The sequence below is a fragment of the Giraffa tippelskirchi genome, chromosome X, assembly GCF_054371585.1.
Source record: "Giraffa tippelskirchi isolate mGirTip1 chromosome X, T2T-mGirTip1v1.2.pri, whole genome shotgun sequence".
NCBI classification, from domain to species: Eukaryota; Metazoa; Chordata; class Mammalia; order Artiodactyla; family Giraffidae; genus Giraffa; species Giraffa tippelskirchi.
The window spans coordinates 52,466,182-52,479,944 of record NC_137289.1 but is presented as its reverse complement, the minus strand read 5'-3'; the positions used below and the strand labels follow the sequence as shown (position 1 = coordinate 52,479,944).

Below are 13,763 nucleotides of genomic sequence, written 5' to 3'. Positions count from 1 at the left end.
CATTGGCAGATGGGTTCTTTACCACCAGCACCACCTGGGAAGCCCAAAAGAAGATTCTTGGACCCCTACCAACTCTCTTAGGAGTGGGCACTCTCAAAGCAAGGATCCCCAAGGCTGCCCATGGTATCACCTATTTGCATCTTGGAGTGCACAGCTTCCCCTTTCCAGATCCTGTGGTCGAAGAAGAGACCCAAGCCTTTGTAGAACACAGTGTTTCGATCTGACACCAATCTTCTACAGTGATGAGGTCTCTGTATAAAGGTGCTGCTGAGGCAACATTATTTTTATCATTATCATTATTAGAGTGGGACCTTGTGTGCCCAGGCTTGCAAGGGAAGTTGACCCTACAGAACAGGGATTAAAGAAATGCTTTGGGTAAGGGCGGAGCAGGATGCCAAGAAATTCTAAGGAAATCCAATCATTGTGTTTCACTCTCTTTCTCTCTCCTCTTTTCTTCTCTCATTTCTCACTTCATTTCTGTATTTTTTTTTTTTTTTGGTTTTGTTTTTTGGAAGAGAATGAGTTACTGAATAAACAGTGGAAGAAGAAGCTCGGGTGTGCATAATTTAGCTGACTTGTGGCTTAATTAAAGGGCCTCCCTTGGCCCTGCTGCTGAGCCTTCACAGCAGAGTAGCAACTCAGGAAGACATCTTGCCTTGGCCTGTGCTTGGTCAGGATGACTTGTGGCTACGAGGTACAGGGAAGGGGGCAGGTGTACACATGTGTGCTTTGTGGAGAGGGCCAGGGGAAAACATCAGAAAGCACAGAGCGCAAAGCAGACAAATGGTCTGGGCTTCCAGTAGAAGGCAAGAATGTGATGGGGAGCAACTCTCGGGAGCCAGAGTTTCTGAGATCGACTCCAAGCTCTAAACCAAATAGCTGGCTGGACCAAACTTCCGCACAAAGATGATAGAGGCAACTTTAGAGTCAACTAGGGGCTTCCCAGATGGCGCTAGTGGTAAAGAACCTGCCTACCAATGCAGGAGACAAAACAGGCATGAATTTAATCCCTGGGTCAGGAAGATCCCCTGGAGGAGGGGCATGGCAACCCATTCCAGTATTCTTGCCTGGAGAATGCCAAGGACAGAGGAGCCTGGCGGGCTACAGTCCATGGGGTCACAAAGAGTCTGACATGACTGAGCAACTGAATACACACACACACATACACATGTTAATTGCAGCCATGATTCATCTGGTTGATAAAAATCTCCCCTTACTAGGGTGGAGGCAACTTTACCACTAACCACAGAAAAGTTTGATTTGGACAGAAGTATTGATTGTGGACTGTACCTTAATATTCTAAGGATCTAGTTTGTTTTCACTTGACTAGAGCAGCCAGTTGGGGAAAAGCATACCTGACTTTGACTCTTGGCTTCGTGGCCAACTTGTTTGACCTTTGGGGGTAAAGAAGGGCCTATTCCACAGCCAAGCTCACTGGAATTTAGGCTGGAGAAAGTGCAATTTCTTCCTTAAAAAGCCTCCAGAGTGGTCTTTGATTCATAGGAAGGCAGGATGCTGTCCTTTTTCCACTCTGCACTCACCCCCTGAAAACAGGGGGATCTGCATGGCAGAACCAAGAACCATGATGAATCAATGATTCTTTACTTCTTATTCCCCGTTTCTTAAAATGAAGGGGCCTACCCTAATCCTCACTTGGGATCAGTGGACTTCAGTTGATCTCTGCAAGACACTCTGAACTCACAGATAAGTAAAGATCTGAGTAGGTACAGAGCTGTGGATAGGCCAGAGTCTGAATATAGAATTGGACATGAGACAGACGTCTAAACATTTCCTGGATGCTAACTGCAAAAAGAAGCCTAGTTTCATCTCTGCTTTAGTCTATCTTTTTGGTTGGCTTGAGTTTCACCAACTTGTAAACCTAATATCTTTATGTTTGAAAACTGGAAGTGGAATGAGAGTAGAGGTACAGTGAAGACATGAACTGTGTTGTGGGTCTTTATTTTCCCATCTGTAGCATGGATCTAGGAAGAAGCAATCACAGCATATCAAATTGAAACAAAGAGTTAAAGACAGTGAACTGTCTCTAATAATAGTTATGAATCTCACCAACTTGGAACAAAAAATCTTCTCTGCCTCTGACAAGTTGGAAGCACTTTGAATGCCAGAAATTTCTCTACAGAGTAACTAGAATCCCTTTACAGTCTCCATGGAGATGAGAGAATCCTCTCAGAGTAAAGGGATGAGGAGGGCCCTTTGGCATCATTAGAGTCTATGGTTGACTCAGTTTCGCCACAGGCACTGGCCTTCTTAGCACTGATTAACAGCTTCTCCAGGATTTGTTCTATGATGTGAGGAGTATCTTGTTAGTTTCACTTTATCTGGTAATATTCTGACTGCTTGCTTGAGCTTGGATGGAATCTAAGCCATCAAAAGAGAGCCACTTCAAATTCTCTCCCTCTGGCAGCTCAGAATGAGCTGAGCTCCCCTGCCCGTGCTTCCAGTTTCCTCCTAGATGCTTCTCTGAAGAGTGAAAATATTTGTCCTTACTCAGTGGGCCTTCTAAACAGCCCTCGTGTACTCTATTCTACCATTTCATAGACCTGGTTCTGTACATGGAAAATAAGTTGGTCTCCCAAATGTTTTTGCTTAAGGTGATGCAACTGAGCAGACTTCCCTGGCTCCGTGCCACTGCTTGCCTGAAAATGTCAAGACCTCAGCATCCTATTTGTCTCTCCTGAAACCAGACCATAATTGAGGCTGGTTGTACTGGGTTTGCAGTTATGAAACAGCTTCTGCCTTTGACTCAGCAGTGGGCACACCACTGTGGAAAGTGAGGGGATTATAGAACACGTGGGATGGTAGAAAGGCAATGTGAAGGTTGCAGAAAGAAACTGACAATGGGCAGGAAGGAGAAGTCAGAGTTTTCAAAGCCGCGCTCTGTCGGTGTTGGAAGGTGATGTTGCTGACCGTGCAGGAGAAGGTGACAGCAAAAGCTGGTATGTATGACCTGCTGAGGTTTGTTGTGTGATTAGAAGCTCGGGTGACTCTTTGCAAGCGCCTGTCATTGATTAGGATCTGTCGCTTTGGGCCATATACTGCATAACTTTCACAAAAATGAATTAACCCACTCCATAAACAGAACATTGGTTCAATTTGGCACCTTACCAAGGGATTCCAGTTCTTCTGTGTAAGTGACTGTGGTGAAAAGGGCTTCATTAGTGCAGTATATGAAGAAACCACAGTCACAAATCAAAGAACAAGATCCACTTGCACTCAGGAAGAAAAGGACTACTCACCACACCCCAACTTCATCACACTCCACGGCCACACTTTCGGATGATAATTGCTGGCAGCAAGGCATCATCTTCAGACTATCAGGAAGTGCTGTGTGTGTGCATACATAGACATGTGTATATTCAGATGATGAAGACTACAAGAGTGTGCAATTAAACTAGTGTATCTTTTCTAATGTAAAATTCTAGTTTTTGTCATATAAAATTGGCTAATCTAACTATAACTATGTGCTTAGTATCATTAATGCAAATTCTGCATATTTCTATGTACAGTCAGCAGCCAAATTCTTCCTTACTCCAGTGTCCAGTATCCTATTGCAGCAGACATTGAATTTATTCATGGGAAAATCAAAAAACAAAAAGACTGGAGGACAGACAGAAAGACAAACTGAAAGAAAGACAGAAAGAAAAAACAAAGACAGAAGAGAGAGAGAGAGGAAGAAAGCAGAGAGAGAGAGACAGAGAATGAAGTCTGAGTAATTGGAGACAACTTAGAGAAGCACAACAGCAACAGTGCTAAGAGTGCCCTTAATCCCCCTAAATATCCTAGTGAAGAAGGTACTTATTAGCAGTCACAGACAAGTATGTATGCACCACCAGAGTTACTCAAATTGACCTGTTTAGGGTTGGATTATTGGAGGAAAAGCTTCTTGGGAGGGTGTCTAGCAGGTGATGATCTGTTGTGATGTGACTGGCAGACAGATTCTGGAATACATGGAAATGAAACTCATTCCTGTCTGCTGAAAAGTCATCTCTCTTTTTTTCATTTTAATTTATTTATTTTTAATTGAAGGGTAATTGCTTTACAATATTGTGTTGGTTTCTGCCACACATCAACATGAGTCAGTCAGTCTCTCTTCTTTGTAAAATTGAAGTATAGCTGATTTATATCCTGTTAGTTTCGGGTATACAGTACAGTGATTCATATGTATATATACATATGGAGGCTTCCCCGGTGACTCAGCGGTAAAGAATCCACCTGCAATGCAGAAACCACAGGAGATCACAGTTTGATCCCTGGGTCAGGAAGTTCCCCTGGAGGAGGGCATGGCAACCCACTCCAGTATTCTTGCCTGGAGAATTCCATGGACAGAGAAGCCTGGCAGGCTACAGTCCATGGGATCGCACAAAGTCGGACACGACTAAAGCTACTTGGCATGCACGCACACACATATATATGTAGATGTATAGATACATTCCTTCTTAGATCCTTTCCCCTTATAGATTACTACAAAATATTGGGTATAGTTCTCTATGCTATACAGTATGTCCTTGTTGGTTTTCTATTTTCTTTGGTTATCTATTTTATACATAGTAGTGTATATATGTTAATTCCAAACTCCTAATTTACCTAATTTACTCCTCCCTCTACCCCATTTCCCTTGTAGTAATCATAAATTTGTTTTCTATGTCTGTTTTTGTTTTGTAAATAAGTAAATAGACATCTTTTTTTTTTCTAGGTCGTGTAAGAAATGCTCAGCTCAAATGCTTCAAGAGGTTCTCAAGCCCTAGGTAGGGCACTGCTGATGACCCATGCTCAGAACCTTCTTCGAGAGGCAATTATATTATTACCCTACTGGAACATAAGCTACATAGGGGCATGGACCTCATCGGCTTTGTTCACTGTTATATCTACAACACCTAGAGTATCTGGCATATGATGCACGTTCAATAAATATTGAAGTGCATGCATGATTTGTGGGAACACAATCCATATCACTCAGTAAATGTTTACTCATCTTTCCAAGTTCTGTGGCTTTTATGTCATATAAGGGCTTCACCCTTTACACATCATGGATGATCACAATCCCCAAATGACCGAAATAAGATTTTCATGAACATGATCACCAGCAAGTAACCAATTTACTTTTGAAAAGAGGTGTAACATCATCCTATTATCCTTGAAAAAGAACGTTCAAGGGCCAAGAGACAAGGAAGAGACAATTCAGGCTCTGGGCAAACCTTAATGCAACTCTCCTGCACGCCTAGTGAATTGTTCTCAAGTGGCCAGTGGGATGAGTAATGATGCTGAGAGTCCAGAAGGGGAAAAATGGTGCCTATCTGGATGCTAGTCAATACACTGTCCCTGCCTGGAGCCCCATTTCTCTGTTGTTCCTTAGACACTGAACAGAGAGCTAGTAACAGAGGTAGGACCATTGCTCATTATGTTATCCTGGTGCTGATTCCTCTTGTCTCTGAGGACTGAGAGGAGCTTAGTCATTCCTTCCACAGGTTCCCCCCAAGTTCAGATACCCCAGGCTTTGTCTGCAAAGCCTGTGCCAGAAATATAAAAGAAGGAAAGCTAATCTTGTAAATACTGGACTTAAACCGATCACTCTCCAAAGTCTTAGGAGAAGAGCACTGAACATGTCTAATACATCTGTTTTTTTGTTCTTTCTTCTTCCTTCCTCCAGCTGAATTGAGGCCTGTGAAACTCCCATCACCGTTACTCACACACACTATGCCTATTTTCTTGAATCTGAAGGGTGTGAAGATTTCCTGCCTCTGCTGGCAGCGTTCCCTCAGCACCCAAAGTTGAGTCCCCACGTTTGAGTAAAGGCCACTTTCTACTTCAGTAAGTGGGATAGGTGGTGGGATGGGCAAGTTGGATCCAGGAAGGGATGTCAAATGACTCCAACTCTGTTACATCCTTTGATGTGGAAAATGACCCTGAAAAGAAAAACTCATACACAGCAATAAGATGCAACCTTGCTCCTTGGAGAACCAACCGAAATGCCCCGGTCCTTGTCAGCAGATTTTTAAAAAGACATCTGACTTTCATTTCACATATGCCCCCAACTTCTTACTCTAATACTTCTTAAAAGTAGCTAATGCTTTGAGAGTTTCCTCAGACTGGAGGCACAGTCTAACTTTTGAAGTACCCCACAGGCCACTTTCTACTTCAGTAAGTGGGATAGGTGGTGGTATGGGCAAGTTGGGTCCAGGAAAGAATGCCAAATGACTCTCCAACTCTGCCCCCAGAATTAAGCCCTAGAAGTCACTGAATTCATCAAATGATACCCATCCCCACACAGACATGCAGTTCTTCAGACTGAGATTTCAGAAGCCTGCTTGTCAAGAGGGCACAATTGTAAATTTCCTTGCATCAGGCTGAAACGTGACAGACTCTTTCCCAGAATGAAACGTTTATTAAAAGCGTGTGCTTAATTCATTTTTAGCAGCTCAGTAGTTTTTCAAGATGAAATAAGTATCTTTCATTCTGAAAAACATTTTGTTTATTGTAGCTTCTACCCCATCTCCAGGCTGCAATCCAGCCAGTTCTCATGGCCAATGGGGCTGCCAATTGCAAAACAGGAAAAGAGGGCAATACATTCTGGAACATGCAGATTCACGTACACCATAGTGCGATAATAACAAGAGAGGAAGTTTAGAGGGCAAGACTGGACACAACTTTGTGCCCCTCCCACATTAGAAAATTCTGAGGCCATCTTCAGAAAGTGTGGCTTCCTATTAGTAGAGGGAACTCTTGGATGGGTGGGCTTTCCAGGTTGCACAGTGGTAAAGAATCCACCTGCTGATGCAAGAGACAGAAGAGATGTGGGTTCGATCCCCGGGTTGGGAAGATCCCTTAGATTCTTGCCTGGAGAATCCCATGGACAGAGGAGCCTGGTGGGCTATAGACCATGAGGTTGCAAAGAGTCGGACACAACTGAGTACACATATACACACTTTTGGATGGGCATCTCCCCTGCTTCTTGTCACCTTCTAGGAGTAGCTTATCCAGTTCTTTGCCTCCCTGGCCTCCTTTCTTCTCCCAAAGAGTCAGCTTTCAGCACCCTCAGAAAACCGTATCCCTTCAACATGCCAGCCAGACCCTTGGTCATGGCTGTAAGCTCTCATGAGAAAGAGTCTTTCCTCCCCAGAAGCTGACCTCGCTGTGTTCTCAGCACTCAGGGATCCCACGGGACACACAGGAGCCGAGACCCAAGACAATGGGCCAGTGGACCAGTCCCCAGGGGCCTGTGCCTTCCATTAGCCAAGAATTCCAGATGACTTAGAGTGAGGCCACAGGACTAAGGGGCAAGAGAAGGAAAACTGCTTTCTCATTTCCCTTTATTACTATTACTTCGTACCAGCCCTCTCTCTGTGTGTCAGGCTTACCATTCTCATTTGACAGAGAAAGAGACAGAAGCATTAGCTTGGGGAAATGTCTCTGGGTGCCTGAGATGCCTCTTCACAAAGGTTCTCTAGTGGCCTGGGATGTGCCTTGCACTGGACTGGGCCCTGGGGACTGGGTGGATCACGTGGCTCTGCCCTCAGGAAGCTCATGGGGTGTATAGTGGGGAAAGAGTCAAGTAAGCGGGTGGCTGTAACCGCGTGTGATGGATGCCGTGAATGGGAAGGCGAGGGTCCTGTGGGAACACATTGGAGGGTCTCCTAACCCAGACCCAGGGGGCAACAGGAGCAGTCCATGAAGTCTTCCTTGAGAGGGTGACAGCAAAACTTAGTCCAGAAGAATAAGAGTGGAGGGAAGAGGGCTCTGGCAGACAAACGATTTGTCAAACAACCTGAATGCTAGAGAGACAGGGGACTCTTGGTGCAGCATTGGCGGAGGAGCAGAGGGACCAGGTCATGCCACTCCCTGAACTTCAGCTTGAGAGCCATAGGGAACAGTTGAGGCAGGGGAAATGACATGATCAGGCTTGTCAGAGGGAGTGACTTAAACAAAGAATCAAGTGTCTCTGCTTCCCATTCCCCCTTAGCATCCTAGCCTGGAGTTCAGCCCTGAGAGGTGCTGTAAGGCTTGGTTCCTGGCCAAGGACTCGGGGGTTGTGATGCTTAGAGAAAACAAGGCTGGAGGGTAAGCAAGTGAAAGAGCCACTAAAGATGTTTTTAGGAAAATTAATACTTTGTATTTTGTATTTACTGGCCATATAGGCATGACTGGAGGCTTATAATGTTTCCAGTCCCATTTCCAAAATCCCAGCTCCCCCATCAACATTTCAGTGTGTAATCTTTAAAATTTTCTTCTTTCCTTTTCATTGGTGGTTTAAAAATTCCTCTTCTTTAATAATAACACAGCCACAAAGGAGATGCAGCACAAGTTCTACTCATTGTGGCCTTGTCTTTATTTTTTTTATTTTTAAAAATTTTTTTAAAATTAGTTTATTTATCTACTTTTTAACTTTACAATATTGTATTTGTTTTGCCAGCCTAGATGCCCATCAGCAGACGAATGGATAAGGAAGCTGTGGTATATATACACAATGGAATATTACTCAGCCATTAAAAAGAATACATTTGAATCAGTTCTATTGAGATGGATGAAACTGGAGCCTATTATACAGAGTGAAGTAAGCCAGAAAGAAAAACACCAATACAGTATACTAACACATATATATGGTATTTAGTTAATTGGCCTTGTCTTTAATCCCTCTAAGTAGCTGATGGATCCCATAGAAGAGCTCGCAGTCTCCACACATCCCTCTCTGGTGGGGCTGAAGGCTGCAGTCAGCTCAGGTATTGCTAAGAAAGTGGCACCCACCTCTCCCCCCGCCCAGCACACCCTCAAGAACTCGGAAAAGCTGTTGTGAGAGTTTCCACTGAAGAAGACGTGAAAACATTTGGCTTCTCATGGCCACAGCTTAAAAGGAGAGAATGAGAAAATGGAGATAATGGGAAGTTGAGATAGAAAACAAACCGAGGATGGAGAGAAAGCGAGGGTGAAAGAAGCGGGTGAAAGAAGTGGGGAGACAGACCTAGAAGGTGAGACACAGAAAAGAAACAGGGAGGGAGATGGAGAGAGTATAGATGAAGGAAAGCTTCAGAAAGAGAGGGAAGAAGAAAGTAGAGAAAAGTGAGAGAGGAAGGGATAGTGGGTGAGGCACTCAGAGAAGTCCTAGACCAGAGAAGCTCATGTGGTGCTGAACCAGTTTGGGGAAGGGTTGACAGGAAAACAGCTGTTCAAGCAGCTGTACTCTGTAAGCAAATGAGAAGAAGCAAGGAGGGGTGGATGGTCCACCCTCCCCAGCTCTCTCCTCATTCCTAAGCTTTGGGATTGCCAGGTCATTGCTCTTGGTCCCCTTGACTCTTCCAAAGCTTACAAAGCCTGCTGTGTGCCAGGCTTGCCCTGCCCCAGCTTCTGCCCTATTCCTCCTCACAGCCTAGCCAGTCTGGGGAAAGGGGGGTTCCAGAGAGCTACTGAGAGCCCCCAGGCTCAGCAGAGATGACCTGAGGGAGGGAAGTAGGCAGGAAAGAGGATGTGCAACTATCAGGATGAAGGAGATGGAGCAAGTAGGCAGACAGACAGACTGACTGACTGATAGGCAGGCAGACATAGGAAGAAGACTCCCAAGTTCCTGTGCATCATTCATCCCCCTGTCTCCATCAGGAGAGTTGAGGAAAAGCTGCCCCTGCCCTCCCCCTCCTTCTTCCCGCCTCCTCTCAGCCCTGAAACTGTCACCTGGAGAAGACCCAGTGGCTCTGCCTAAACCCTCTCAAGTCATTTCTCTCCCTTACAAAAATCATTAAGACTTTAGAGTTTGGCCCCCGCTTGGCTCTAGGCTAAAAGGGAAACTGCTGGGGAGGTGGGGGAAGCAAGGCAGCTTGCAGGCACTCCTCCAGCCAGAGAGTTAGAAGCTGGACAGAGCACCTCCGGCCCCTCTCCAGGCTGCAGCGGCAGCCCAAGCTCCTCCCTGGCACACAACACACACTGACTCGCTCTGAACCGACTCCAGCTGCCAGCGACTGTGCCTTTAAATTGCTGCTTTCTGGAGGGTGCATCTCAGGGGGAGGTGGGAGGGAGGGAAACATCTTCATACAGTCTCCCTCCCCCCTCTCCTCCAAGACTCTCCGGGGTTTAGAGAGTGATTGCTTCCCAAAAAGAATCTCCTTCAGCACCCCTGCAGGCAGGCAGGCTGAGGCCCTCCGGAGCCCCAGGCGAGCTCGAGCAGGAGCCGGTGGGGTTATCTGTGTCAGGATCACTTCCAGGGGAATAGTTCTGGCCCCCTGACTGAGAGGGACGTGGCAAAGAAGAGAGAAGAGGGGAGAGAGCACGCCACTCCCAGCCCGGCCCCCCTTCAGGTTCCCTGTGAGAGCGGCCTGAGCTGGAAGAAGGCTCTGTACTTTCGGCGTTCCTGCCCGGGGTATCCCCTCTCACCTTGGCAGCCAGGCTGAGAAAAGGACTCCAGGGTTCCCACAGGATGACAACTCTCGTTCCAGCAACCCTCTCTTTCCTTCTCCTCTGGACCTTGCCAGGGCAGGTCCTCCTCAGGTGAGCTGAGTGGGAGTGAGAAGGAGATGCATGCAAACACCGGCTGGGGAGGGGGGCAGCTGGGGCTCCGGCAGAGTTTTCTTGAAGTTTGCCAAAAGCCCATGGATAGGATGGCTCCAGTGGCGGACTCACCCACCTCCATTGAGATCCCAGGAGCCTTTCGTGAAGAATGTCAAAGCCCCAGAGGTGATGGGAAGGCTTCTGCATGGGTCAGAGCTTCCTGGGTCAGGGTAGGGGCTAGGGAGTGAGCCCCTGAACAGAAGCCATCTGTCCTGCCCTCCAACCCTATCTCCCTCCCAACTTGACCACACGCTCCTCAGATCCTTAAAAATGACACCAGCCTCTGCCAGCTACTCACGCAAAAGGTTACAATGAGCCAGGATTTTCCCCAAACCACATTAGGATGAAGCCGGGCTGATCAAAGCTGGGCCCTCTGCACTCTCCCTACCCTGCCCAGGGAACACCTGGCTGCTCCCTGGAGTGGTACTATGTGGCCATCATTTCCTGGGCTTTGAGGCAAGACAAGCTTTGGGCTCCCTATAAATGGGCCCCCACCCATTCCCACTTTCTCATTAGCCGGTGTGTGTGTGTGGGGGGGTGCAGTCTAGGTGGACAGGGGATGCTGGAGGAAAGATGGCTGTGCCCTGGGCTGAACTGGTCAGAAGAGTGCCTCCCAAGGTGGAGGTGGGTGAGTGCCACCACAATATCATCCTTCTCTTCATTCAGGCAGCACCCCAGGACTGCTTGCCTCTGAGAAGCCTCCTTTTCATGTGCTGGCAGACACATGAGTGGGCAGGCAGGCTGGGATGCAGTGGCATTGGCAGGGAGGGAATAAACTTCTTCAGAGTGAAAAGGAGCCCAAAGTAGAATGGCAATGGCAGCTCAGCTGGAGCTGATATGAGTATGCAGGCACAAGGGGGCACCTAGCTGGCATTTGCTGGCCCTGGTGGAGGGGAAATTACACCAAGGCCCAGGCTTTGGTGGCAGCAAAGCCCTCTTGGTGATTAGAGCAAGGTGAGCCCTTAGGAAGCCTTGAGTCCAAGTCCTTCATTGAACTTATGGAAACTGAGGCCTAGAGAGGGCAGGTGACTTGGCCAAGGTCACTTGGGCACCCAATAACAGAATTGGCGTTCTCCCCACTACCCCATCCCAGGGCCTTCCATGAGAAAGATTTCCAGCTCTGGAACCTCCCAAGTCCTGCCAGTGTTCGGAATTTTCCAGGAATGAATGGGAGAAAGGAGAGTCTACACACCGTGACTCTGCTCTCATGTCCACAAATGAGGTAGCCCTGGAAAAGATGGGCTGCCATGGGGGTTGGGGCCCAAGACAGCTGAGTTCACAGCCAGTCCCAGGGTCCTGGGGCTGGGGCCAGTGGGAGAGATGACCTGAGAGTGGAGCTGAGGACGGTGGCAAGGGTCTGGCTGCTCCACTCTAAAGGCCACGTGGCCTCCCTGGGGGTGGGGGGCAGACGGCAGGCGGCCAGCAGCAGCACCTGGCCAGTGTGGACGTCCCATGGTGAAGCCACAGACGACTTTTGCTTGCACCAGCGCCTCCTTGGATTTTCAGAGCTTGCTTAAGCCACCTGCTCTGGCAACCCCTGCTCAGGGCCAAGGTGGCCTCTGTTCCCAGGGTAAGAGCTTCCTCTTGCTCTTGGGATTTGAGGAGGCAGGACTCTAGGGGTCAGAGTGAGGCTGTCACTGACCTTCCCGGCTCTGGTTCCTTGGCAGCCTGCCTGGGGCTGCTCGTATCTCAGTACTCAGTAGATAGACTTAGGGTCTTTTTTTTTTAATTTATTTATTTATTTTAATTGGAGGATAATTACTTTACAATATTGTGATAGTTTTTGCCATACATCAGCATGAATCAACCATAGATATACATGTGTCCCCTCCCTCCTAAACACCCTCTCACTTCCCTCCCCACCCCACGCCTTCAGGTTGTCATAGAACACTGGCTTTGGGTTCTGTGTCATATATCCAACTCCCACTGGTTATCTATTTTACATATGGTAATGTATATGTTTCAATACTATTCCCTCAAATCACCCCGCCCTCTCCTTCTCCCACTGAGTCCAAAAGCCTGTTCTTTACCTCTGTGGATAGGCTTAGTTTTGAAGTCAAGAGCTCTGGGTGGGAATCTTGGCTTTACTATTTAGAAACTGTATGATCATGAACAAATTGTTCCATCTTGCACTCCTCACCTATAAAAGGCAGATAATAATGGTACTTATTGAGAGGACTGATGTGAGAACTCTACTAGATAAAGCATTTAGCATGGTGCCTCAGGTATTTTTATTATTGTATCAGTCACAGGCAGGTACGTAGATTTACTGGGAAAGAGGAGCCCGCTGGCTCACAGGAGACTCAGACCCAGGACAGCACTCACCTCACCTCCTGGCACAGGGGAGCTGGCTCTAGGGATGATGGCAGGATGGAGCAGGAGGCACAGGGCCCAGCCAGGAGTCTAGCTTCAGCCCCACCCCTGCCCTCAAGCCCTTGCTGAACTCCTGGTCTCTGGTCTAGCCATTGGCTGGTAAGCAGACAAGCAGGAGTATGGGAGAAACTTTGCTCCCCTTAGAGGAAAACCTGTTGGGGGAGAAGAGGGCTGGCCCCTAGGCTAGGCAAAAGCACACTGGCCCCTTCCTCGAAATGAAGCTCTTAGGGAGATAAGATGTGAGTTGACCTTCGCAGCATGGCTTCTTTACTGGGAGTCTTTCCCTTGTTCCTAGAGCCCTGCTTTTCTGCCTATGTTATTGCAAAGGCAAGTTCATCCGCCTGCAGCTGCCTGAACCGAGGTCCAGCTCAGAATGTAGCTTCTTGCTAGAGCAGAAGCCAAACTGCCCTCTCCAGAAGCTGGGTCCTAGCCCCTGAGAGATCAGCATGAAGGCCAAACAACTGAAACCAGCTCTTAGGGATGTCAGTTGCCCTTGAGCCCTTCCTATCCTTGGCTAGGCCAGATGTACAAAATGTTGCCACAGCCACATTAATTCCGTCACTCATGTTTGAGTGTGTTCAAGACATCTTCAGAAAGAGAACACTGGATGAGGCCTCAGGTGTGAGACTTTGCACAAGTCATTCTTCTTTTGGTTAGTTGGTTGATTGAGCTATCTATCTATCCATCTATCTATTATTTATGTATTAGATTCCATGTTTATATGTGAGATCATACAGCATTTGTCTTTGTCTGACTTATTTGACTTAGCATAATGCCTTCCAAGTCTGTCCATGTTGATGCAAATGGCAGAATTTCCCTTCTTTTTTATGACTGAGTAATAT

At 47.2% G+C, this 13,763-nt stretch overlaps 1 protein-coding gene across 1 annotated transcript in view; it reads left to right on the top strand.

Annotated features, from left to right (window-relative positions):
- The first annotated feature begins 2,189 nt into the window (after positions 1-2,189).
- The window catches only part of LOC145536695 (glycine receptor subunit alpha-4), a 33,443-nt gene continuing 21,869 nt past the window's right edge, over positions 2,190-13,763 (top strand). Inside the window, exons 1-5 of the mRNA XM_081566366.1 lie at positions 2,190-2,957; positions 4,715-5,401; positions 5,669-5,829; positions 8,429-10,488; positions 11,642-11,770. Of these exons, the coding sequence (XP_081422492.1) occupies positions 10,418-10,488; positions 11,642-11,770 (200 nt within the window). The 5' untranslated portion in view covers positions 2,190-2,957; positions 4,715-5,401; positions 5,669-5,829; positions 8,429-10,417. The remainder of the gene's footprint in view (positions 2,958-4,714; positions 5,402-5,668; positions 5,830-8,428; positions 10,489-11,641; positions 11,771-13,763) is intronic.